This window comes from Catharus ustulatus, chromosome 13 (genome assembly GCF_009819885.2).
Source record: "Catharus ustulatus isolate bCatUst1 chromosome 13, bCatUst1.pri.v2, whole genome shotgun sequence".
Taxonomy (NCBI): Eukaryota; Metazoa; Chordata; class Aves; order Passeriformes; family Turdidae; genus Catharus; species Catharus ustulatus.
In genome coordinates, this window is record NC_046233.1 from 3,683,296 (window position 1) to 3,709,521 (window position 26,226).

The 26,226-nt window shown below is 41.2% G+C and overlaps 1 protein-coding gene across 2 annotated transcripts in view; it reads left to right on the top strand.

The window, feature by feature from the left end:
* SHQ1 (SHQ1, H/ACA ribonucleoprotein assembly factor) overlaps positions 1-25,609 on the top strand; it is a 39,069-nt gene extending 13,460 nt beyond the window's left edge. For both annotated transcript variants that reach the window (XM_033071817.1, XM_033071818.1), the window contains exons 9-12: positions 310-363; positions 2,196-2,319; positions 5,040-5,160; positions 24,445-25,609. In XM_033071817.1, the coding sequence (XP_032927708.1) occupies positions 310-363; positions 2,196-2,319; positions 5,040-5,160; positions 24,445-25,093 (948 nt within the window). In that variant the 3' untranslated portion in view covers positions 25,094-25,609. The remainder of the gene's footprint in view (positions 1-309; positions 364-2,195; positions 2,320-5,039; positions 5,161-24,444) is intronic.
* The last annotated feature ends 617 nt before the right edge of the window (positions 25,610-26,226 follow it).

Here is a 26,226-nt window from a genome sequence, read left to right on the forward strand (position 1 = left end):
CAAGTCTGTTGCTTTGTGCAAAGGGACAGAATTCCAGTAAAATACCATTTCTCTCTGTGTTGCTGTTACATTTTAAAGATTTTTGTGCATGAACTGGATTGTCCTACTATAGAAATGAACTCAGTTATTCAACATCTGCATTGCAATATAATTTTTAATGCTGTCCTGTGGCCATTTCAATGCACATAATGTAATTACTGCTTCTTATTCACAAAGGTTCTTAAGTTGCTGCCAGAGTGTTATCTTAAATAGTTTGCCAGCAGTGTTGGATTAGATAATTCTTGTTTTACTGTCCTCTCTTAAAATCAGGTTGAATCATCTTGGAACATCAGGAAACTGAGTGCAACACTGTGCTGGCTGGAGGTAAGGTAAAAGTAAAGTTTTGTGTTCCATTTTTGCTGGATTACTTGGAGTTTTTTGGTGTTTTGTGTTGTTTCTGTGCCAAGCTTGCTCTTTCAGTATTGAAGATTAGTTAATTGTAAATCCTGTTTTTAATGGTACCAGAGTTTGATTTCTGGGCTCCAGAAGTTAGTGGGCACGTTTTCCTTTACCTGCCCCCTTCTTTTCAGCCTTACTCTTGGAATAATAAAGGTTGGAAAAGACCTTTGGGATGCTCAGGTCCAACCCTTACCAGCACAATCACCATGTTCACCATTAAACCACATCCAAGTGCCACATCCCTGGTTTAGTTGCTGCTCACCCTTTGGAGCCAGCAGAGATCAGAGGAAACCCTGAATTCCATTCTCTCCTCATTCAGGTTGTTCACTGAAAGCACCCAGACCTGTGCAGGGAAGTTGTTACAGAGCTGGAGTTGGGAAGGACTTGACCTGGCCTGAAAATCCATGAATTCTTAAAATGCAGGGAAGGTGGAAGGACTCAGTCCTGAAATGGCTGAGCCAAGTCTCACTTTGCAGGCTCAGAACTGGAATTGGGCAGGATTTTGGGGTCCAGTTCTTCAGGCTTTGCCAGCAGTGTTGAATCTTATATTCATTTGTAACTTGTCCTATGACAACAGGTTTTTCTTTTCTTTTGAGTTCTGCAGTAGCAGGTTGCAAAGGGCAAGTTAAAATGCCCTGGCTGCCTTAATTCATAATTATTTTTTCCAGATCCATGATCTAACATAGGGAAGGAGCTTTCTGCATGTGCTTACCCTATGACAGAGCAGTTCTTGGTGCAGCCTGTGCCAACAGTGTATTTCACACCTAGAAAACTCACAATCCTGGCACCAAGCTGTTAGTAACTCTCTCTGTTAGACAAACCATTAGGGCTGGGAGTTTTTATCATTCTGTACAGATAAAATTGCCTCAGCTCTGGTTTGTTCAAGCTGCCTGCCATTTTGCTGGCCATGGCATGTACACACCTTAGCCTCTAAATACTAAATCACAAACCATAAATGATTTAAATGCTTCCTGGTGACCAATTAAAATGAACAATGGCTTGAGGTAGCACAGAATCCAAAGAAATGCTGGCTGTCAGCAAAGTGCTTTTATTAATTTTAATAGATTGAGAGTTCAAGATGAAATAGGGTTTTTTTTAAAATTAATTAATAAATGGAGCATTTTGTCTTGAAAAGTGAAAGCTGGAAGGGAAATCACTCTTAAGAAAGTCTTTAATAACTCCTTAATGCCTCTAGCCTGAGTAAATTAGAAGTGTTCCTCACTCATGAAGGAGGACAATGAACTGTTCTCCCCAGGCAGGTATATTTATCCCTGTCTTGAATATCTAGAATTTTCATGAGAAGCAGAGTCATGTATCATTTTTAAAGATCTTATATGTACACATGTATTTGGTTAGTATCATATGGATTTAATTTTTCTTTATTCTTAAAAGGCCTTTTATAGCTTCTCCTTAATATATATAATAATGTGGGACAGATGTAATTTATTGCTTTAATATAAAGGATGGCAAAGTCTTGAGTGAGATGTTTTATTCCCATGTTCTCTACGTTCTTTTTTTAATCCCAAACCACTAAAATGTACAGGACTTCTGTTATCTTGCCATGCAAACTCAATGTGCAGTGTCTTGTTTCTATTTAACATGTACATTTCCATATCTGTTCAAATACAGATTTTTAGAAGCATAATAAATCAAAATGTGCTTGTTGTTTTTTTTTTTCTCCCTAATGTGCTATGGCTTTTTTCCTTAAAGGAGACCAAGCACACAGACTAATTCAGATTTTTCACTGATGCACACAGAGTTTCTCCAGCATCCATGATGTCCTGGTATCTTTTGGAAGAAGAGTGCTGTGCTATCCCCTGTACAGGCATTTTGGGCTGGTGACACGAGCCTTCAATGACACAGTCATGATTCTGCAGCTGGGTGAGTGGTTAGGGACTGCAAGTTCAACACAACCATCTTTGTACAAAGTTACCTGCAACTTCTCTATTTTGCATGAGTTACTTCTTTGAGAAAAGCATTACATTTATTTTTTGGACAGGATCTCTGAGAAGCAGTGCTTCAGTGGTTTATTTTAAATTCTTGTGAGTTGCAGGATTAAAAACCCACACAAATGGCAATATTAATCTTTACTACTGCCAAAAACCGTTGCTGATTGAAAATCCCATTGACATTATAACAGTCAGGGAGTGAAGTTTTGAGGGGAAGATGGATGCTGTCCCTCCTCACTTATCTGCACTGCCTTATGTTGCTGTTCATAAGTGTGAAAAAGAAAATTCTGATAACAAAACTGCAGTGATGCAGTGCTGACAGCCTATGGGGTTTTTTTTCTGAGGAGAATAGTTCATGAGAGGTAAGAAATTTGCTTTTCTTTTAGTGTAATGATGGAAAATGGTGTTCCAGTGAACATTCAGTGGTCCAGTGAAATATTGCCTGACTGGCTAAGTTATTTCCAGGATGCTTTAATTTAAAAGTTTGTAGAGTTCTTCTCTAGTGTCTCAGAATACTGTTCCATTAAAAAGAAACAATAAGAGCAAAGTTCAGTTCCTCTTTAGATGAATGCTCCTCTTTGAAAATGTGGAAAAACACATAGAAGTCTGTGGGGAAAAAGAATGTAAAATAGAGATATATGACTTAAACTTTCCTTCCAAATACAGAATATTTGGAATACAAATTTCACAGGATGAAAGCTGGTAGAATTTCATGATGGTCTCAAATCAGATGATCATATCAAATGGCACATACAGAGCTGGGGTCAAACTTTATCCTCATTTTGAGATAGTTTTGAATGGAAAGAAGACTGAATTTCTGAATCTGTAAAATTCAGGTTTCAGGCTGTTTTCTGGCAGCTGTCTCAGCAAGGAGCTCCAGCAGGATCCAGTGATCTGCAGACACATTCTCTGACTTTCCTGTTATATACATTGGAAGCTTCATTGCTTTTTAAACAAAACTAGTGGGGTTTTTTGAATAATCAGGCAGTAGTATCTGTACATAAAAAGCAATTTATTTATTGATCAGTAGAATGCAGAGCTGTAACTGTGCAAAAACTGTTGAATCCCATGGGCCATTTTCTAAAGGCAGACATTTGATACTTTGCCTCATACAGGATTCCCTGTTCCAGATCTGCAAGATTTGCAGCCTCTCATTAGAAACTCATTAAGCTACTATAATCCAAAACTTTTAATTTATGAAGACGTTTTTAGTTGTGAATTAGTGTAGCACTCACTGATGTACATTGTTACTTGGCAGATGAGTAACAGGAGTGGATGTTGGAAATCCTTTGGGCTGACAGCTGGACAGCTGGAACCTGAAAAAATCAGCAAAATTTTAATTCCTCACATCATTTCTTTGTAAAAGTCAAAATAGTGATGTTTGACAAGCATTGATACAATTTAAAAGTTATTAATTTTATTTGGGATTTTAGGTTTTCTTTGCTGACTTGGTTTCCAAAACCAGAGGGTTTTTTCTGTTCTGTGTGTCATGGCTTTCTGCTCTCCCCATTCCTCCTCCTTATTGCCATCTTCCTCACCCTTAACTTTCATTCCCTGGCTGTATTTTTTTCAGCATGGAATTACTTGCAAATAAGCAAACAGATTTTGTGCTTGAACAGCAGGGGGAGTTCTGATCTTTTTGGTTTCCCTTTTTTTTTCCCCCTTGCCTCTAAATCTGTAAAATGTAATTTCATCCCTGTTCAGGTTTCATAGCCTAGGAGGAGCCAGCCTCTTGGGAGAGGGTTATTAGATTCCATTTGCAGTGGTGGCTGTTTTCATTTGAATGTGGGTTTTTTTTCCCCACCATTAAATGGTGAAAATAATTTTTTTTAAGTGTTCCAACACTTAACCCTTTAACAGCTGTCATCAGAAAACTAAGGGGGGGAGATTCCAGCTAATTGGAGTGTTGCATATGAAGGAAAAGTCAAACTGACAACAGAAAGTTTTCTGGTTGTGAAGTGAGAACACATTTTAAATCTTTTACTGTATTTATTGACTGTGTGTCAAATGGCTCCTTCCTGAACCTGAGGTGAGTTTTTTATTTCATTGTGCCAGGCTGTTCTGTGACTAGCAGAAGTAGAAGTTCTCCCTAATTCCAGGCCCTGGTGTGCTGTTAGGTCATCATTACATTGCCCCTCACAATTCCATGTGCTTGGCCCTGCTGTGAGCTGTGTGTTCCCAACCTTGTTATTTCCAGCACTGGTATTTGTGTAGCACAAAGGGAAAAATAATCCTGTTAAGAGAGATGATGGAGCATAACTCCTTGTTATTTGTGAGCTACTTTTCAATTTAGTTTTCTTCTTTTTAAATGCAGTGCCCTGCCTGTGTGTGCCCAAGTTTGGGCCAGCAGAGCTGGGAACAGTGAAGGAGCTGTGGAGAATGGCACACACGGCTGGGCCTGCAGGCTTTGCTCAATGCCCAGATCCCTGCTGCATGCCCAGATCCCTGCTGCATGCCCAGATCCCTGCTGCATGCCCAGATCCCTGCTGCATGCCCAGGCTCCCCATCCCCAGGGTGTGGATGCTGAAGGACACAGTCACAGTGCTGCTGTTCCCAGTTTCCAAGGTGGTTGTAACTCCTGTGGTTATTAAACCCTCAGGTGGGATAAATTATGATTTCTTGTGAATCACAAAACCAAAAATCTGTTTCCAGGGAAAGCTGCAGTTTTGAAGTGTCTGCTGGACATTCACAAGATTTTTATGGAGAGTGACCCTGCCTACATCCTTAATGATCTCTTCATTACAGACTATTGCATCTGGATCCAGAAAGTCAAGTAAGTTCTTCAGTAGCTACTGATGTGGGAGATGTTTTTAGCATACTTCATCTGTGAACAACTACCAGTAAAATAAATTCTGTCTCCTATATGTGGGAATATGATCAGGTTTTTTTATTTAGTAACTGTGTCTGTCCAGCAATTCTTGATACAGAAGCAAAGACATTCAGTGCATGTTTTTAATACAGTCACACCATTGGAGAAGGGAGGGAGGAATTGGATTTTAAATAAAAATACGAATTTTCATTAATAAGGGGTTTGGGAGGGGAAAAAAATTCTGGGGAATTCTCATTATATTGTGATCTTTCTTAGGAAGAGAAATGTTTGTGTAGCACTTATGTAACTTCAGGATAAAGATTGGAAGGAGCTTCCAGTTCAAAACTGACAGCACATGCAGAGCATTCCCAGCTGCATGGAACATTGATTTATGGGCTGTAGCAGTTGCACCAATTGATTATTAACACCAGAACAAGTGTCACAAATCCCCATGTGCTCTGTGCTCCTGCAGCTCTCCCTGGCACTGTGGGAAGCTTTGCCTTCCACTGCTGGAGAGGGAAGAGGGATTCTGCCACCTCCAGACAAAACCTCTGCACTTCTGTGTCTCACCTGTGTTCTTTTAATGGAGTCAGCATGGCTTATTTCCAGAATTTTGGGTAGTTTTCAGCCAGACTGGTTGGAATACCAGCATGCTTTAATGGCTTAAAACCAAAAGTATCGGTAGGAAAACAGTGGGAAGTGGATTAAATGATTAAAGCAAGCTGCATGTTCAAATCTTACTAAGCTTTATATTGTTCTTGTCAGATTTACTGTTTTTCGTACAGCTTTTGTATTATTTTTCCTTTTTTGTATCTTCACAGCCTTGTCTGAAAGCCCACAAAAGGTGTGAGTTAGAACAGGCATGACTAACACACACAAAAAATGTCATTGTCTTATTTGTTAATACAGCAATGCAGCCTCCTAAACCAGTGGCTAAAATAGTCTTTGTATTTAACAAGAGTCTGTGGGAGATAAAATATCTGAAGTGCACAAGACAGTGAAGGGGATATGGAGGGAAGTTGGTAATAATTGTGGTCAGAAGGGGGGATGAGACAGAGAATTGAGGCAGCCTGCACAGGCTTAGCTGTACTTCTTGAATTAAAGACCCTCAATTCATAACTGTTCATAATGGTTTGTAGATGTTGATCCTTATTCTTGCAGTGACTGTTCCTATAGGTAACAATATATAAAATACTTCAAAACAATTACAGGTGTTTCCAAACCTTTTGATTCATCAATCCTGCTTGATTCCTGAAACAGCCAGTTCATTTTACACTGTCATGTTTGAGGAGGCCTTTTACAACCACACCTTAAATATGTGGGAAATTCACCAAGTATGGGGAAATTCAGGTTGAAGTTGGGTAGGAAAAATGCAGTAAATAAAGGAGACAGTTATTTCATGGGTCTTTCACAAAGAAATGAGTCATTAAGCAGTAATACCTCTGCTGCCCATATCAATGAATATAATGTCTAGCAAGTCAGTCATAAAACCCAGTTTTCTTTAAATCCAGCCCAGGAAAATGCACAGTGGCTATAAGTGACTGATAGATTAACACATTTCCTCCCAGACTCTCACATTATGTCCCAGTTAAGCAGAACTGACAGCTGCTGGAAAGAGGGCAATTAAGCTATCTTATTGTCAGAGTGACATGGCACAATGGCTGTCTGTCATTAGGAGAGCAAGAGAGAGAGGGGAGCTGCAGAACCCAGTCCTATTTTTAGGCCTGAATCAGGACAGCATTTAAGCATATGCTGCAGTCATTGCTGTGCAGTTCAGCAGTGTTTGAAGTTCAGCAAGTGCAAAGGGAATGGGAACACTTGGCTTTGTTCCTTTATGTTGAAGGGAACAACTAAGCTCACTTGTCATTCAGGACAAACCTTGTCAGGGTGGTGATTTGTCTGTTCAAGGCAAGGGCTCCCAGCTCCCCAAGGTGAGGCACCTGGACAGGAGGGTGATGCATCTTCCCTTTCAGGGGAAGAAAGCTGTGACATCCCTCTGTTAATTCCCTCTGAAGCACTGGCACAATTTCCCAGAGCAGCTGTGGCTGTCTCTGGATCCCTGGAAGTGTCCAAGGCCAGGTTAGACAGGGCTTGGAGCAGCCTGGGACAGTGGAAGTGTCCCTGCCCATGGCAGGGAGGTGGATTGAGATGAGCTTTAAGGTCCCTTCCCACCCAAACCATTGTGTGGTTCTATAATTGCTGTTGTGGTGGAAGAGTTTTGGGGGGAGAAGGTGTTTATATATGTTACAGTGGTGGTCTTTCAGTGTTACAGTCACTCTGGATGCTTCCCCAGTTTTGTTTTTTAGCTATTATTTGTTCCACACAGGCTTCATTAACTTCCTTTGTCTCCATTTCCTTCTGTCTTACAGTGGCTGAGGATACTCTCAAAATCCATGGAGGATTTTCCTTTTCTCCTCTTTCCCTGTAAGCAACAAACTCCTGGCAGAGGCTGGGGCCTCTTTTTAAACAGTTAAAACAGACTGTAGGTTCTTTTTAGTGAAGAATCTGAGCACTTTAAAGCCAGCTGGAAACAAGCCCTTCAGCTCACCTGTGCTGGCACAGATCTCTGGCTTTAGGAAAAAAGTTTGGCACAGGCTAAACCATAATGGATCTCTCCAGTGAAAGAGAGCACACAGTCCCATTCCAGATGAAGAGAAACACCCCTGCTAGGTACTAGCTTTTAAATATTGCATGTGAATATAAAATCCTTATAGCCAGCAGTGTGTCAATAGCTGATTACAAATTTGTTTTGAGATCATAGTTTGGCTGTGGGTAAATTAGATGAATAAGTGAATGTGTCACTGGGCTGGCAAAAGCTGATTTATTTTAAGCACAGTGTATCCAGAATTGGAAATGATAAAGATGCTGAATAAAACACACACAGGTGGCTAATAGTCAGTTGGGGATGGGGAGTTCAAGCTAGGTCTGGAATTCTAAGGATTTTTTTGTTTAGGTTTTTTTTTTTCCACCTCCAGAAAAATTACTAAATTACTTTATTCAGGTGCCTGTTACTAAGAGGAAAGTAGATTCCCAAGTGTCTTAGACAATAGAAGATATTAACAAGTGTAGCTTAAAATTTCATCTTTCCTGCTTGCTACCTTAAAGCTAATTTTACCTGCTTTCTAGGTTCCTAGCATTTCCCTCCAAGCTGCTTGTGAAGTGACTATTAAAAATACCATCCATTGTGTAAAGTGGCATGTAAATCCTTTTAAGTGTTGTTAGGTTTTGAAGAAAGGGAGCATGTTGCTCAGCAAAACTTATCAGAAAAGAGGGAAAAGTAAATGTTAACCTGGGTAACAAAAGCTTGACAAAGACCTATGGAGGCAGCTTGTGGTAAATCTCAGCAGGTGGTGTCAACATTTCTGTTGAAAAGCCAGATGCAGCCAGATGGAAAATTGCATCTTTAACCCCTGAGGTCATAATGACATGTCATCACTTCATTTGATCCCCCTGCTAAGTGAGCTTATCATCCACCCTGCTGTCACTTCTGTTATTGCTTTCATTTCCATAATAAAATTAAATTTAATTTGCCTGGTTTGCATGCTTTTGTTCTTTAGGTCCGAGCTTTTACAAGCAACTCTGATACATATGGCAGCTTCTCTGAGGTGAAATTAGAGCTGAATTGGTGCTCTAAGTCTGGGTTTTCTCCATCTTTCACACCTTCCTTTAAGCAGAAGGGGATGAGGGAGAGGAGAAGGATTTTTGGGAAAACCACTGTTTGGTTGATGGCTGCAATATGGGCAGCTGAGAGCAGGGCACTCCAGGTGAGATTTACTGCAGGAGAGCTTTTTCTCCCTTTTTCTCCCTGTCTGTGACCCCACAGGAGCTGTGTGTCCTTTAGAGAAGTCAGAACAGTTTACCCACTGTCTCTTGCTGTGCTGAGGTTCCTTTGTGCAGCCTGATGTCTTTCTCCAGTGTTTTGTGTTCCCCTTTGTGCCAGGCTCTATTCACATGGTGCTTTTTGGCTGCTGTTGGACATGTGTGCCTGCTGGCCATGACATGGGTGGCAGGCTGAGCAGTTTCCTTCAATCCTTGGCCAGTTCTGCACCCCTGCTTAAGGGACCAGCTCCAACCCATGGCAAGTTAAAGTATTTTTACCAAATATTCACATGCATATTTAGCTTTAAACATTTACCACTTTACTCTTTGTGAAGTTGTATTATCTGTGTTCCTGAGTTGGAGGTGAAGCTGTGAGTGTTCCTGGCAGTTCTCCAGGGTTTAGTGCTCTCAGCACAGAATCTCAGAGTGGTTTGGATTGGAAGGGACTGTGAAGATCATCCAGTTCCAGAAGACCAGGTTACTCATCCGTCCAGCATGCCTGTTGTACAGTTGTTTCTCACAACTTTATATTTTTATGGGTGTGATGTGTGCAGGAGGATGTTTGATCCCATATATGTTTTTGTACTCTTTAACTTAGCATAAGATTATAAAGATCATTGTTTGTGTTGTATTTTGTAGTAGCTTCATCACGTGCAGTGAAGGAGAGCTGTGAGCTAAGACAGCTGAGCTGTTAAATTGCCTTGCTGTGTTCTGTGGAACTGTATCTGCAACTTCTTTGTTATCCTTCACAAATACGTGCTCTGCACCCTGAGACAAATGTGATGGTGCTAATTTTGGTGACTGTAGGTGTAAGGTGCCAGTTTGAGCATGGACTCCTTGATTTAAAGTAAAAACCAGGATTCCTGGTGGCATTTATACAGTGTCTGTAAAAGCTTCTGTCTTCATTGGAGCTAACTAAATTAAAATCAGACATTCCTGAGCATGTCATATTTGCTTCTCCTGGTTTGCAGGTGAGACAGCCCCTGAAAGGTGGGTTGGCCTCATAGCTCTGTTTTCCTTTTCATCTCTTCCTCACAATCGAAGCCTTGTCCTTGTTACACTATAATTACCCAGTCTGAAGCCAGCAGGGAGTTGCTGCTTGATGTGTAGGATGTGAATTTCTCCTAAATAAATGTAGGATTAATTACATTCACAGCATGTCACGGAGGTGATGAGATCCACTGTGATTGTTCAGGCTCCCTTCTCTTTTCCCCAGGTTTCCTGAATCTCTTGTTTAATCAATACAGTGTAATGTTGCCCTGAAGTGTTAAGGCCTGATGCTGCAAAGGCATGAATGAGTCCAGGACTTTGAGAGAAAAAAAAAAAAAAAGATACAGGATTTTTACTGCCTGTGTCACATCAGATCCTAAAGTGCACAAGGGAGTGAAGAATTCAGCTTTAAGTATTACAGTTTCAGTCCATTGCATTGGTTTTACCTCAGGCTTTTGCTAGATTTGGGAAAAGATTTTGTAACATACAAACATCTTTAAGTTTCTGTAGTCAAATATGATCTTTCAATGAATGTAAATAGAATTTCAGCATACATTCTGATGGCACGTTAAAGTAATTTGTGAAATGGATCATTTATCTGCAAACTGAAGAAATTTGATTTGGTTATTATTTGCTAAAATCTAGAAAACTTTGAAAAACATTTCAAAGTGTGTAGAAAAGATCTTGATTGTGCCATTTTTGCAGCTGTTTTCTTCTTGGCATTCTTGTTGTCTTTAGTGTTTTGGAGTTTTGAAAAGCTCAAAGTACTTGAAAAGACACAAGCCAGGCTTTGAAAAGTCTTTTGGTATTTGCTTTTTTGCTGCTTGTAGGGTTGATGTTCATGGATTAACAGAATGGTTTGGGCTGGAAGGGACATGAAAGGTCACTCCATGCGTGGGGACACCTTCCACCAGCCCTGGGTGCTCCAGCCTGGCCTTGGGCACTTCCAGGGATCCAGGGGCAGCCACAGCTGCTCTGGGCACCTTGTGCCAGGGCCTCACCACCCTCCCAGGGAAAGATTTGTTTCCTAAATATCCCATCTAAACCTGCCCATACTCATGCAGCCCTGTTTCACCTTTTTGGCATTTTCATGTTCCTAGGAGGGGTTTAATTGTAACCCCTGAACCTTAGGACTGTCCTACTAAATGAAGAGTGAATGGAGTTACTCCTGTGTAGCCTCAGCACCTCTGCTGTGAAAATACTGAGTTCAGATAGCACTTAGGAACAAAACTGTCCTAAAAGGTTTTCAAATGGTGCACTGCTAATGGTAGTTTATTAAATTTTTGATTCGCGATGGGAAGGAGGGAATGTGTTAACACGTAATAAAAATGAGTTGGTGCTTTAAAGCATTCTCAAATGCTAGAGGAATATGCTAATTTTCAGCTGTTAACCTCCTGGATCCAGCAGCCCTGATTCCAAAGAACAAAGGCATGAGCAGTAATATATTCTGGATGGAAATCCTGCCTCTTGGCTCTGTGGGATTAATCTGATTTGTACAGCACGTTTAAAGCACTTCATCCAGTTGAGGCATGAGGGAAAATGCCCCTCATGGTGTTGTGTTCCACTGTGGTACAGGATCATGGGCAGCTGTTCCCTGCTCTGCCTGGCCTTGGGTTTGACTTTACCTTCATGACTGCCCATGTCAGCTTTAGCTTAGTGGAGGCTGCAGTAGTTTCAGGTTTAAAACTCCAGTTTTCAGTGTGTGTGGGGCAGAGAAAAGCCAAATTGCTTTCATGGTGCTGCTTTGAAAGCAGCTTTGCCATCAGTGTGTGTTTCTAGCTGATGTTCTGCTGTAGCCAGTTGTGTTCCCTTATCAGGTGGTGTAAGAACCCCATCACAAAACCCCTTAACTTGATCTGTTTTGCAGTGAGAGGATTATATTTCTGACGATAGCTTTTTAATGATAATGTCATTGTGGATGCACTGAAGCCATGTAATTCTCTGCCCCCACTGCCTGCAAAACAAAAAACCTCCTGTTTTGAAGATTTTTAATTTGAGGGTTATTCTTTCCTTTGCTGTTCTGCTTCAGTGCAGGTACAAGGACAAACCCCAGAAGCTTGGTGCTGCTAATGGTCACACCTGGGCAGGGTGAGGCAGCTGGGCTTTCTCAGGCTGCACCCTGGCTGTCCTGTGAGCACTTCTGCACTAGCTCAGGACTACAATCTCCAATTATTGTAGCTCATGACTGCAATCCCCAATTATTGTAATTCCTTCTTAGCAGGTTTTACAAGCTGGCATTCCTGCTGCTGGCAGGCAGTTCAGTGTGCAGCACTGTTTGCTGCCTGCCTGGAGTACTCAAGCTGTGCTGGGTTTGCTTCCCATTCACTTCCTTGGTGGCCTGGAGTGCTGAATTAACTTTGAGCTGTCCCAGCTGCTCTTACCAATAATGAGAGTGGCTACTTCAGATGGTCTTTGAGATTAATGCATATTTAAAAATCTGTAAGAAAATACATAATGCCTCCTTAGAATTTTTTTTTGTGGCATTGTTATTTATTTAAAGGTATAAAATGAATTGCACAAGCTGCCCCAGAGTTGCTATAAGTGCTTATTTGAACAATGTGCATTTTAATAAAGTGCTTATTTGAACAATGTGCATTTTAATACAAGTGAGTCTAAAATGACACACTCAGTAAAAGCTTGTAGAGCACAGTTATGGATTGGAGAATAAAAGACAGTTGAAGGCATCAGAAAAATAGGTTGGGTCATGCTTGAGAACAGTTTGAACCTGAGCAGGTGAGAGGGTGAGTGCACTTCAGCTGAAGAAGCAGAGTAGGATCATTTAGAAAAAGGAAGGGTGTGACCTTAAAATGCATCATTTGTGAGACTGTGTTAAAACACTGATTCTAGTGCTTGTTCAAAAAGATGTTGAAAAATTGAGAGGATTAGGGGGAGAAAATACTTCATGAATGTAAATGTCTGAGTGACCTGTGTTAAGCCAAGACATCAAATAAATTGGTAAGAAAATTAAAGGTTGATTAGGACTTGTCTACAAGTATGATGGGACAGAGATTTCAGGTTTTAGCCATTGAGTTGTATAAAAAAACCTACAACCACACGGTCTATTTGAACAGGAAAAATTCAGGCAGCAATAAATTTTCACATTTTCCTAGGGAAAAGTAATTGACTCATTCTTCCTGTCTTGTTTCTATCAAAATTGCACAGCTCAGGTAAACACCTCTTGGTTCAAACCTGAGCTCTGGGTCTGATACAGAAAGTATTGGAGATTCTGAGCAATTTATTATGCTACTAATACAGGAAATGCTATCATTTCCCTTAAAGCTTAGGTAGCACTTTAGCATTTTATCAAAGAGACTGTTGGTAGAACCCCCAAATTTATTTATTTTCATCCCAAGTCATCTGCCCATACACCTTAGATCACAGTTCTTGGATTTAAAACCAGTAACTGATAATTTGCAGGCACATTCTATGTGGTTTCAGTGGTTTGATGCATGTTTTTAATACAATTTGTTTGTTGGCTGCCAGTGCCTCTCCTTAGGTCCTGCATGTTGTTTGATGCCTGAGCTGTCACTTCAGGTGTCTGTAAAGCAGGAGGTGCACACAGAGCACTTGTAAATAACAATACCCAACTAATCTAGTACACTGATTTAAGAGCCTTAAGGCAAAACATTGCCCTGAGGGCTCAGAAAGGTGATAGACAGGTGTGTATAATACCAGAAATTCCCCCTCATGTATGTTTTAGCAAGCCCTGTAAAACATGGATTTTTAACAAGGGATTTAATCTCTCCTTCCAGCTGCTAGCTGCAGTTTCCTTTGATGTTTTTGCTCTCCTGCCCTCCGTTGTTTTTTCTTATTTATTCCATCACTTTTCTATAGCTCAGATTCCTTCAGGCTGTGTCTGAATGTGCCTTGCTGTGGGCAGAGAAGGCAAAAGAAGAAAGCCATTTCTTTGCCCCCTCAGGCTACTGCTTTGATTCTCCAAAGTTGTTGGGAGGCAGTTCCTGTGTGCCTGCAGAAGGGTCAGTGATCTGTGTCGTGTCTTTTCAGGCAGCACAGCTCAGCTGAGTGCATTTCTGGTTTGATGAGGGGAAGGATGAGCTCGTGCAGTCCTTGCCTGTCTGACTAGGTGGAATGTGCAGCTCTGGTCCAAGGGGGAAGCTGAGCTCCAGGCTGGGAACATTTTCCTGCTTTGTTTCTAACCTGCTCAGCAGCTAGCTTAATAATAATAATAATGATAATAATAATTTCTATGAGGCATGATCATGGCATCATGGAAGAGTTTGGTTTGGGAGGGACCTTTGCTGGCATCCAGTCCAACCCTCCTGCAGTCAGCTGGGACATCTTCAATTCAGGTTGCTCCAAGCCCTGTTCAACCCAGCCTTAAATATTTCCAGGGATGGGGCAGCCACAGCTTCTCTGGGCAACCTTTTCCACTGTTTTATCACCTTCTTTGTTAAAAACTGTTATATCTAATGTAACTGGACCCTACTGCAGTTTCAGGCCATCCCCTCTTGTTCAGTGGTACCCAGAGCAGCTGGGAACAGTTGCCCAAACACAAGGGGATGTGGCAGGAGGTGGGAGCAGGCTGTTCACCTCAGGCCCTTGCAAAAATCTGCTTTCCTGCCAGGAGTTTGCAGGTTTTGGTGTCTTTTCCTGTTCAGACTGTGAGTTGAGAATGGACAGAGTGAGAGGCTGCAGGTGGTGTTTTCCCTTCGGTGTTCCAGGTGTCAGTCACAGTGATGGAGCAGTGTTAGAGTTGAACTCTGATCACTCCCACTGTGTTGTCTGGTGGATAAATCCCATTGTAAAGGGGTGGGATCATGCTGGAGTAATGTTTGTAATTGTGCCTTTAAGCCTGTTCCCTGCCATTGTTGTTATTTTTGTAATACAGGACTTTGCTAGCATTATCCTGATGCTAAAATTCACATTTCCTGCCCTGCTGTGTGAGTACCTTTCATTCCCTTGCTGTAACACAAATTGTCTGATTTGCAGCATGAGAAGAGTTTTCTCCTACACCACCAACAGTGTTGGTGAAGACCAAGTTCTAGGTAATGGCAGCAAAGAAACTTAAGGGAGATGGGGCTAATACAGACCAGTTGTCAGTGTTCCATTTCTGTAACACAGCCAATATTGCCATCATTTTATAAAATCTCTCTCTGCATCTGTTTTGTGGTGAGTTATCTGTTCATCTTTCATTATTTGTGTTTGTCATATATGACTTTGGAAGCTGTGCCATTATTAGATGTTTGGACTGGCTGCAGCTTACTGGAGCTGTTTTGGCAACAGAGCTCCATTAAACTATTCTTAAAACATATAAATACTCCTCAGTTTCTTTTTATAGCCCAATATTAATTTCAAGTCTGTTTTCTCTTACGAATATTTTCATAATATCATCTACATAAGTAAGCTGTACTTGATTTCTTTTCTAATCCATGATCTGTTTGGTTTCAACTTATCAAAAAGATCAAGTAATGAAAGTAAGATGTTATATTGGAAAGCTTCATCTTTTTTTTAAATATTTATAAATGTGAAGTTCAGCTCATGCAGTATTTAGATTCATTATGAAAGAAGCACTGTGGAATTTCAGAATAAATATGGGGGGGAAAGTCACTTGAAACATTCAGACTTACTAACATGAAAGAAGTCACTTAAACTGAAACGATGGTGCTGTGTTTTATATTTGATTTATGGTTAACAAACTGTAATACTTTAAGCTATGTAGATAGCAGCTCATGTTTACAAGACTGCCAGTTGGATTGCAGTGCAAGTACATCACTCTCTTGGTTTCAGAATCCACCTAATGCCCTTTGAAAGCCAGGATTCCAAGATTAAAGCATTTTCTGTCCCCCTTAAGCCGGCCGGATTCTCCCCATCAGCCGTTGTTTATGGGGCAGGGCTGTGTTTTGTCACCTGCACAGAAGGGGGGTTCTCATGTCCACAGTAGTCTCTTGGAGCTGCATTTCTGCTTTTTCTGCTCTCTCCATTTGAAGTGAGGCATCTTGCTCACAGGGAGATGGATTTTTTTGGACCCAGCACTCATTTTTCAGTGTGGTTTTCCTGTTTGCAGTGAAGATTTGCTGTGCAGGGAATGCTTTTCCAGTCTCTGCTTTGTCTGGTGTCTGTGAGGAAAGGAGGAAAAAGGACTTTATAAACTTCCCAACCCAAGCCTTGTGCTCTTGTCCCTTCCCCACATCCTTTGCCACCTCCACCAGGCTGGAGGTATATCCACAGCTGGAATTATCTTGGATCAACTGGTGGTGCCTGCCCTGGCCTCCCCAAAGGCAAGACACAATAGCTGTGTCCTGCCAGCCTTGTCCCAGGAGACTCAGTATTCATTCCTCTGCTTATTTTCCTGAAATATATAGGAATTCAAGGATCTTTAAATTCTAGTTGCTCTTAAATTTGATTATGTTGCCTGCTGTTTCTAGGAGTTGTTAGGAAATGATTAACAGTATGGACATAGACAGTGTAACTGTGTAAAGCTGGGTTATTCAGGCTAAAAAACAGAGTCCATCATCTTCAGAGACAGCATGAATTCCTACCTGCAATTGCATTAAAGGTCTTGCACAGACTGAGCACTTTTTTTTGAGTACTCAAAGTTTAGAAATTATTAGTCTTTGATGTGTTGGGGAGATGTTTTGTTTCTTTCCTATGAAAACAGTGATTAATCCAGGACTCATTCCTGTGAACAAATGTGGTTTTGCTGTGTTTACACTCATCTGTCTTTTGTTGCAGATAAGGTAGAAGATTAGTTAAAGTTTAGGTCAATTTTTACCTAAGTTCTGAAAAAATGATTCTGTTTTTCCTTTACTAGCATTCTTCCATTATCTTCTGTACTCATTGATCAGAACTAATGAGATTTTAATGGAGTTATTTATGGCTTCTCCCTTGTACTATAAAAGTGTATAATAAACTGAGCACATGAAACTACTACATGGTGCTGTTTGTTTTTATCTCTGTTAATTGTATGACCTCTTCTGTGATTCTTACAGATCTCCTAAGCCAGGTAGGGTATGATCAGCTATCCAGCTAATAAAGGCTGGAAAGAAATTTAGTATATGTTACTTACTCATCTTTCTGATGGTTCTAAAATATTTTCTGTGCTCTTCTGCTCTTTTTCTGCCATTTTTGTTCAGTGCTGTCTGTATTTTTCAGTTCATGTCTCAAATTTCATGGTAGTATTGTGCTTTAAGTTCTAGCCTGAAAAGAATATTTGTGTTCCCAGATCTGGATGAAATAAAATCTGTGCACGGATTGCCCAAACTTGTGGGGAATTGGGTAAAAGTCTGTAGTAAGGTACTTGAGCAATAAAAACAGGATAAAGTTAATTGTTGTCATGGTCTGTAATACAGCAGTGTGCATGCCAGGCAAAGTGGGTGGCACTATTAACACCCAGATTACTTTCTGCTCTGAATTTCCTTCAGAACTTCCCTTTGGAGTATTTTTGTTCCCTGATCCTGAACTGGCTTTTTCAAAGCTATTTCACTATGATTGGAGGTCACTGACTAGTGTATAATTGAGGCACTCATTATAAATAACCTTGAAAGTGAAATAATAAATGGTGAAATATGTGAGATGCTGTAAAACACACTCTAAAAGATGTAATTGAGCCTTACTCTCTTGTCTCCAGGCAGATTCTGAGGCTCAAGTTCTTTTGTAACCCATGACTTTTTAAAGAGTGGCTTGGGCAAATGGATGGTGCCTTTAGTGTGATGAGTTTCTTATTATTGCACCTAAGTGTCCATTTGTAAGGGTTCTTTTCCTGAACTGGAGGGGTTTTGTGATCTAACCTCATTGTTGGACCATTTATGCAATTTTGTGCCTGTTGACTCGAGCTGTTTCTGCATTAATGAATTCTGCTTTAGTATTCAACACCATCATCGTTATTGCTCCTGTGTCTTACCAGTCAGGGCTGATCAAACCTAGACTCTTTCATGTCTTGAATATTTTATTAAAATCAAATTGTCTGTCAATTCTGTATCATAAGAATTCAATCTTTTTTTTTTCTCTTTCAAGCTGCCTCAAAGTGCATCTCGGGTGTGGAGAGATGTTTCCTATTGTTAGTTGCCTTTCTGAGGGAATCATGCTGCTTTTGGGCTAAACCCCTGAAGTTTAAGTTCTGTCACAGCCATTTGAGGATGTGCCTTTCCTCTGCTTTATCCTCCACCCCTGACTCTCAGAATATCAGTGACCAGGGTGATCTCAGCTATCAGCTTCAAGCTTCCCCAAAATCACCAGTTCGGTTGCTCCATGCTGTTTGGGACTGGATAGAAACTGCATCTGAATTTTAGAGCAAAGAAGAGTTTATTTTCTTCTTGATGGACTAGCCAGGTGCTTTTCCACCTGTGTCATTCTTGTATGAGCTCAGTTCCATATCTTCTGCCTTGTGTTTGGCTGTAACTTGCTGATCCTTCTGCTTTGAGAGAACTTGGGCTGTAGAATTAACTGCCAATGGGATATGCATTTCCAAAAGGATTGTGACAGAGCTCCATGGGGAGTTCATTGGCATTATCTGGAGACTGGATGTTGAACAATGTCTCTTCATACCCCTGATGTGTGGGCAGATCAGGCTTGGGCTGGCAGACAGTGGTGGATGGAATCCAGCAAGAACCACTGTGGGCAGGAGGGAAATCAGACCATCTGAAGGGTGTGGAGAGCCTGTCCCTGTGCAGGTGCCCTTTTGTTCATTAGTGACAGACCCTGCAGAAACAGCAGTGATGTCCTATTGCAGCCTGTCCCAGCCAGTCTGGTGGCAAGGCACAAAATTTCATTCTTCATTTAAGTTTAGCTGACATTTCAATGTCCTGCAGATAGTAAATTTGCACACTCTCTGTATCTGAACTGCTGAGACTCTGGGATAATATCTGGTGATGTCTGAGATAATATTAACTCTAGAATTGTCTTAATAGTTGCAGTGCCTCTGGCTAAATGAATAATTGTGGGAAATTGTAAGCAGTGCTGCCAGGTATGTAATTTGGAACACATTTAGAGTGGGGTTACTGGTCTGCTTGTATTGCTTGGTATCTTATCTGTTTTATCAGAGAAAGAGGCTGGCTGTGAAACTCTCCTAAGTCTGAGTTTTGCCAGGCCTTGTGGAGAAAGGTAGTGTAAACAGCCTGGTGCTTTCTCTTTAAACTTGGTAACTGCTTGTATGTTCAAGATATAAAAGTAAGGCTCTTGTGATGCAGCAGACAGGAAGCCTTGTGCTTAATGCAGCAGCTTTACTGCGAGATGGATCCTGTGTGTCCAGAGCTCCTGCTGAGTGGAGATAAGTTAAATAACTGCCCTTTGTGTGTGTGTCAGCCCCGCTGAGCGGCACAGCACGCTGCTGGTTTGTGTCTGGATGCATCCTGAGGAGCTGCAGGCCCAGCAGGGCTGGCTGCTGGCAGGGACACAGCTCCGCGCGTCCCCGCGCACAGGGCACGTCTGCGCTTGACGTCTCTGCTGCTCTGAGACTTGTTTATCTTGCCTGCAAGGCTTAAAGTAATTAATGTAAAGTGTTCCACACTAAAACAGGGCTGCTCAGCCCTGTGGAGCCAAGTCCTGCCAGCATGGAGCACTGATTCCCACTAAAACACTGAGTGGGCTCTAACCGCGTGTGAGCAACATAATTTTTAGTTAATTCCAAGATCAGTTAGGTCCCATTCAAACACCAGGCTGGCCAGCAGAGCTGTCAGTGTTTGTGATACTGAGGCTCCTGTGCTTTGTTCCTTCCCTGCTGTGCTGGGGCAGGAACAGCTTGATGTGCCCTGGCAGTTCTGGCTGAGACTGGGAGGTTTTGAGACTCAGGGAGACTCTGCTGGGTTTTGCTATGTCTTACACCTTGTTTACATGAGCTGCAGAACAGGGGATGTTTGTATACATCTGTGAATGCAAAGCCAAAATGATGGGCCAGTAGAAATGATCCTTCTATTGTTTACAAAAACAAAAGCAAGCTGGAGCTTGTGCCTGTGCAGGAAAAGCCACTTTCCCATTCCACAGCAGGATGTTAGTGACTCCAGCTTTGGGATGCTGTGCTGCCAGCGTGACTCTGATAGAACCATGGAATGGGTTGGGTTGGAAGGGACCTTAAAGATCAGCCAGCTTCAACCAGGGACACCTTCCACTGTCCCAGGCTGCTCCAAACCTGGCCTTGGGCACTCCAGGGATCCAGGGGCAGCCACAGCTGCTCTGGGCAGTGACATTCACTCCCATGTTTGCAAATAATCTGCAGAGTGTTTTAGATCTGTAATTCCCCTGCCATGATTGAGTATGCAGTGCAACCACCATTCAGAATGAGGAGCAGATTGCTGATTTTAATATTTTCAAGCTCTCTTTGAGTTGTTTGGTCTTTTTAACATAACTGCTAAAACAAGAGTACTGCATGTAAGGGAAGCAGCAGGCAGATGGGAAGGTCTGAGCTATTAACACTCTTTCTTCAAACCTTTTTCCTTTTGTAGTGCTGACTGTTGGACATAGTATACAGAAGCATAATTATTTTTTTCTTCATCATTTGGGGAAAATGAGAGCATTTTTGTGGCTGCATGCCCCACCCCCCACCCAAGTCCAGCATTTGTTTTTTACTGTCAGTGACTGGGTTGATTTTTGTCTTCCCTACCAGCTTATGTGAAATCTTCCTTGGAAACAATCAAATCCCTGATGTCTGTCTGCAGTGAGAATTCTTCCTCGTAGCTCTATGTTCTAGAGATAACAGCTATCTTGACTCTTCAGATCCTGGTGCTCTCTGTACTCCCTGAACAGAAAGCAGAACTGTAGGAATTTGGCTTTACCTGGAGCTGTGTCCTGCTCTGCTCCCACCCTGGCTGTCACTCGTGTCCCAGTCCTGCAGTCACTCCCATCACCATCTCTTCTCTTCATGCTGCCACAGGTGGCCTTTGCTGTAAACCTATAATGATTTCCCTCTCCTGTTGCCATAATCCTCTTTTTATTTTTCTCAGAGTTCTATCCATCCCTCTTTATTTGCAAAATCTCCTTTGATTCTTTGTTCTTTTCAGCCCAGTTTTACTCCTTTATAATCTAAGATCTGTAGAACAAGATTCTTTTTCTTCTTCTAGCACCTGAAGAAACTCTCCTGTGCCTAGACAAGGATTACTCTTGTTCTGTCTTGGAATTTTAATTCCAGACTACATGGACAAGCCCCGAGATGCTTCTCTTATCTATTCCTCAAAGCTATGCATTAAACAAAACATGCATCTGATCAGTTTAACCTGTAATTAAACATTTTCCTTAAGCAACTGACATTGTGATAACTAATAATTATCATGTGTAGCACCTTTAAAACCTATTATGCATGTTTATGTAAGAACACTATTACCATAATAATAAGATATCATTACCACAAATGTGCATGCTGAATGAGCATGTCTTAAAGTAATCATGGATTCCATTAATCATACTTGAAAAATTAAAGTATTTGCTGTCTAATCTCTCAAACACTACTCCAAAGATTTTGGAAACAGCAGGGCCTGTTTACTGCAGGTCTCTCTACACAGGATCTCATTTCTGGTGTCTCATTTTTGTATTTCTGAATTGTTTCTTATCTTTCACCTTGGGAAACCATCAGCTCAGAGAGCCACCTTCTCCTTTTGGAAGCATTTCCATGCTGATTTTTTAGTCTGTTTGCCTTGTTTTTTGTCCAGGGAGTGCTGCCACCTTTTCTTAAGGCTGATGTGAAATGCACTCCTGAAACTTGGTTCTCCTTCAAGCTAGATAATTTCCTTAAAGGAGATGAACTGATGGCTAATTGTAATTCTTAGATGCACAGGGGCAGAAGAGAAACAACCCTGTTCTTCAAGGGTTCTTTGTTGTTGTTAACACAAGATTGCAGAGTTGAGGAGTGGAGTTTTTTGGGTTTATGTATAAAATTGTTTAGAGGTGACAGTTTTGAGTTTGTCTCATGTTGAAAAGTTGAGCTCTGTAGATTCTGATAGAGGCTGGATGAGCAGAGTGAAAATTGGGAAGAAGCATTTGAAATGAGACTTTTGTGGAGTCAGAATATTTGGGGTTGGAAGGGACCTTTAAAGACCTTCTAGTCCAACCTCCCTGCAATGAGCAGGGACATCAAATATCTGATGGGGCCAAGAGTTAAAAAACCAACTTACTGCTTTAGAGAGATCATTCTTTTATCTGTCAGCAGAACCACTTTGAATTTAGCAGCATAATGTGTGTTGAATCAAACAAGTTTATCACTGTGTTTTATTCCTTAATATTTGGCATTAGGGAACCTGGACACAGGAAAGTAATTATTAATGTCAAAAAAGCACATTTGGTCATATAGCTCCTTAATATTTGATGCAGTTCTGTGATATGTTTCTGCATCTTAATATATAAACTGCAGTATAAGAGAATAGTGAAGGAGGTGGAGAGGATTTTAAGGAGAGAATCTGGAGCAGGGGAAATAGGCATGAAAAGGTAGAAAAAATAGGAAAATAAACATACATACAGAATTAGGAAACAAATCAACAGATACAGTGGAAGTGTGGGGAGAAACAGAACTTTGAAATTTGCTTTTCTGTCATAATGGCAGCAGTGAAACTGGGGGGAAATTGTTGTGCCAGAGGGTGTGTGCTGAGTTGTTCATGGTGTCAGTGAAATTAAAGGGAGCCACATAAAATGGGACAAAACAGGGTTCTGTGACAGGGCACAGCCAGCTGTGGAGCTCCTGTGGCTGAGGACAGTCAGGGAGTAGCAGAGGAAAAGGAATTGAACCTTCATGTTCTGAGCAGCTCTCACAGGGACACCTGCACAGAGTTAGAAGGAAGGAAAAGGCAGTTTGAAAAGCAAAGCAAAATGCTTTCTGAAAGGAATATAAACTCTTGTGACTCAGGGATAAATCAGCTTCTCAGTGTGCTCAGGAAGGAGATTTCCCTGCAGCCACTTGTCCTGTTCCCACCTACCTGGAACCTCTCAGTGTATCACTTGGCTTCTTTTCCTTTCTCTTTGCTGATGGAGAGGGAGAATGCTGAAGTTGGCAATTTCTCAGATCCCCCATAACTTTTTGAGAAAAATGCAAGTCCTTGACAAAAAAATGGAAATAAGTTGCCAGAAAGAAAATATTATTCTGTTTTTAAAATTTGGTACCCTTTTTTTTTTTTATGAGAAGTTAGTAGGATCATGTTGCATTTAATTCTTAGCTTTAGATTTGAGAAATCTAGAAATGTAAATTGTTTTCTGTTGCTTTACTTCTGGGAAAGTTATTTCTCAGTTTCCTAGTCTGTGGGTTGAACTAAGGAAGTCTAGTGTGTTTTATTCAAAGTTTTTAAAGCATTTAAATATTGCACTGTCTGTAAAACATGTAAGAAGCTGCACTGAATTTCCCTTCCCCCACTTAAAAATACAATTCCTTTAGGAGCAAAAAAAAAAAAAGTGGAAGCATCTATGTTATACTGAGTAATTATGCCCCCTGGGAAATAGAATATAAAGATCTTTAAAATCATTCAAGTGAGAGAACAAGCACTTTGAGCTGTGCCTCGCAGGAGCCGTGTATTACATCCCCAGCTCCTTGCTCCAGTGTCAGTGTGTCGTGCCTTGCAGGTTCACAGCTCTGGCAGAGGAAATGAAACCCAGTCAGTTACTGCAGGATTTATAGCAGACCTGCTGCTGCAGGAAGTGGTGAAAAGCTGATTGATAGTCTGAGGCAAAACTCCACAACAAGAAACAGGATGTATGTTTGGGGTTTTATACCCATTTTCCCCTCTGCCCTCACCCCCCTCCCTTTCGACGCACTCTCTTTGTAGTCTCTATTTATAAATCCATGGTGCCCTTTTCTGGTAAAGCACGTGCTGGCTTCCAGCACTCGAGGAAATGGATGGGGCTGGACCAGAGATTTGAAGCCAGTGTGGTGTGTCTGCTTTATTAGGGGCATTTATCTAAGTGGTCCTGTTACTCCTGCTGAATTATATTTCAGCTGGATTCCAAGTGAAGGCAGAGTACATCTGCAGCCAGAGTTACTGAACATCTCCTGTGACCGTGGGTGCGCCAGGCTGGGTGGGAGAGGAGGAGCATGGATCACTGGTCAGCCCTTTTCTCTTGGTTCATATGCATTTCACATGTGTCTGGGAGAGTAGGAAACCAAAATGATTTTGCTGCACATAAACTTCATCCAGCCAGCCCTGTGCTGCAGAATGTGGCTGCTAAAGACAGCAAACCTGAAAAGCTTTGTTCTGAAATCTCTTCTCCCTCACTGTGCACTGCTGAAGCATCCAGCAGCAGGATCTTTCAGGAAAGTATCTTCAAAGTATTCTCAGTGGGCTATATTTATATCCATCTAACTCTGTGGGAAAGTTACCCTAAATAATTGTAATTATGAATCCTTCTGATTTTTTTTTTCCTCCTGTAACATCAACTTTTACAATCAGGGTTGAAGAAGAAAGTCGTTGCATACCAAGCAAATGGAAGAAATGTTGAAGATTCTTGTTCTCATTATCAAATGGGAAAGTTCTGTTTGTCAGGTTCACTAACATATCTTGTTCTTTGTTAAAGGTCAAAAAAGTTGGCTGCACTCAGTGAGTCCTTGCAGAAAACCACGCTCAGCAAGTCCCACATGGGGCTGGAGCTGGAGGAGCTGGAAGCAGCAGCAGTGCTGGTACAGGAGGAAGAGAAGGCGTTAAAAGCTGCTGGCACAGTTTCCAAGCAACAGCTGCTTTGCTCCGAGTCGGAGACAAGTGACTCTGAAGAATCCAGCAGCACTTCATCATCTGAGACAGAAGGCTCTGATTCAGATGAGCAGGAGTCCTCGACCAGTGAAGATGAGGAAATAAATTCTTTGCAAGGCAAGCTCCAGGAGGAGAGGACAGCTCCACTTATTGACTGTAATGGATTAAGGCAGGGCACAGACACTCTGGCGATGGAGGTCGCTGATGGAAAATCAAAGGTTTCCTTGCAATCTCCAGCTCCTCTTGGAAAACTGGTGGAAGAATTAGAAATGCAAATCCACTCTGCAATGAGACTTTCAGAGCAGCCTGAAGGATTGGCTACTGCAGGCTGCATTTCACAGGAACAAGAAGAAAGCCCTGTACCCAAGCCTGACAGATTTTCAGAAGATGCTGCTGGGAAGGGAAATTTCTTGGAGGTGTCTCCCAAGCCAAACCCGTTGCTTTTTCTCTGCAGCACAAATGAAGATCAAGACTAAAGGAGTGCAGGAGCACAGTGTGACCCACAAGCTCACAGCTTGTTCTATAATGAGCTGTCCCAAGGCTACACAAAAATGTTTTTCTTTTTTGTTGGAGGACAAGACTGCTTTGAAAAGAATTGATAGGACTGTGTGATACTCTCACAGTTAATTTTTATTTTTCTCTAATTTAACAGTCTCATATTTGATGTGAGAATGTATTATTTCAATAAATGTCTAGAAATTGTTTTCATTAAGCTTTATTCAGTGATAGAATGATGTCCTAATCAAATACAACTGAAATGACTCATTTTAATTTTCTTTAGCTGTTGGGATTTGTGTGAAAAATATTCTCATTATGTTTGTATAAATTTGTTTATGGCATTGTACTGTTATTTTTAAATGCTTCATAGCAAGCAATGTCAAATAATAGTTGTAAGTTTAAAAGTTTAAATGCTGATGGCAAAGTATTTAAAATTATATAAATTCTGTATTTTTTTGTACAAAATAAAGGGAATTTCTGTGCCATCAATACAAGATCCAGTGGTTGTGTCTTTTGTCTAAGAAATAGAAATTTCTATCTCTGCAGTTCTTCCGTAAGTTCTTTCAGAAGTTTTGTCATGGATACATCTTGTGTTGTTTTTGAAGTGTTTCTACATTTCTTCTGTTTGCTGTTTAAAGAACAGAAATCCCAATTATTTAATGTTTTCCTGCAGATGCTCTCAGTTCCACCACGAAGGAACACCAGCATTTGTGGATCTTGGAGCAGGACTGAGCAGACCTGGCCTGGCTTTGTTAGTCTGGCCCACAGCTTTGGCCACTTATTTATCCTTTTTAGCCTTTAAAATGTTCAAATAATCCAGTCAGGTCAGTACAGTTTGTTAGCTAATTTATGTTACTGACATCAGGTTCCTGCTCCCAATCATCTCCTTTTTTTGTTGGCTGATTTCTGCAGAAGGATTTGGGAAGATGGAATGTGGATCAGCAGGAGCACAGACCCAACAGGAGCCCCTGATTCTCTCCTCTGGAGAAGCAGTTTTGATTACTTTTCAACCTTTTTTTCTATTAAAAAGTGTATAAAAATCCTAAGCTAAAGGACTTACTCTTCACCAGTGCTGTTCCCTGCTGGAAATCAGCAGGTGAGCTCTGTTCCT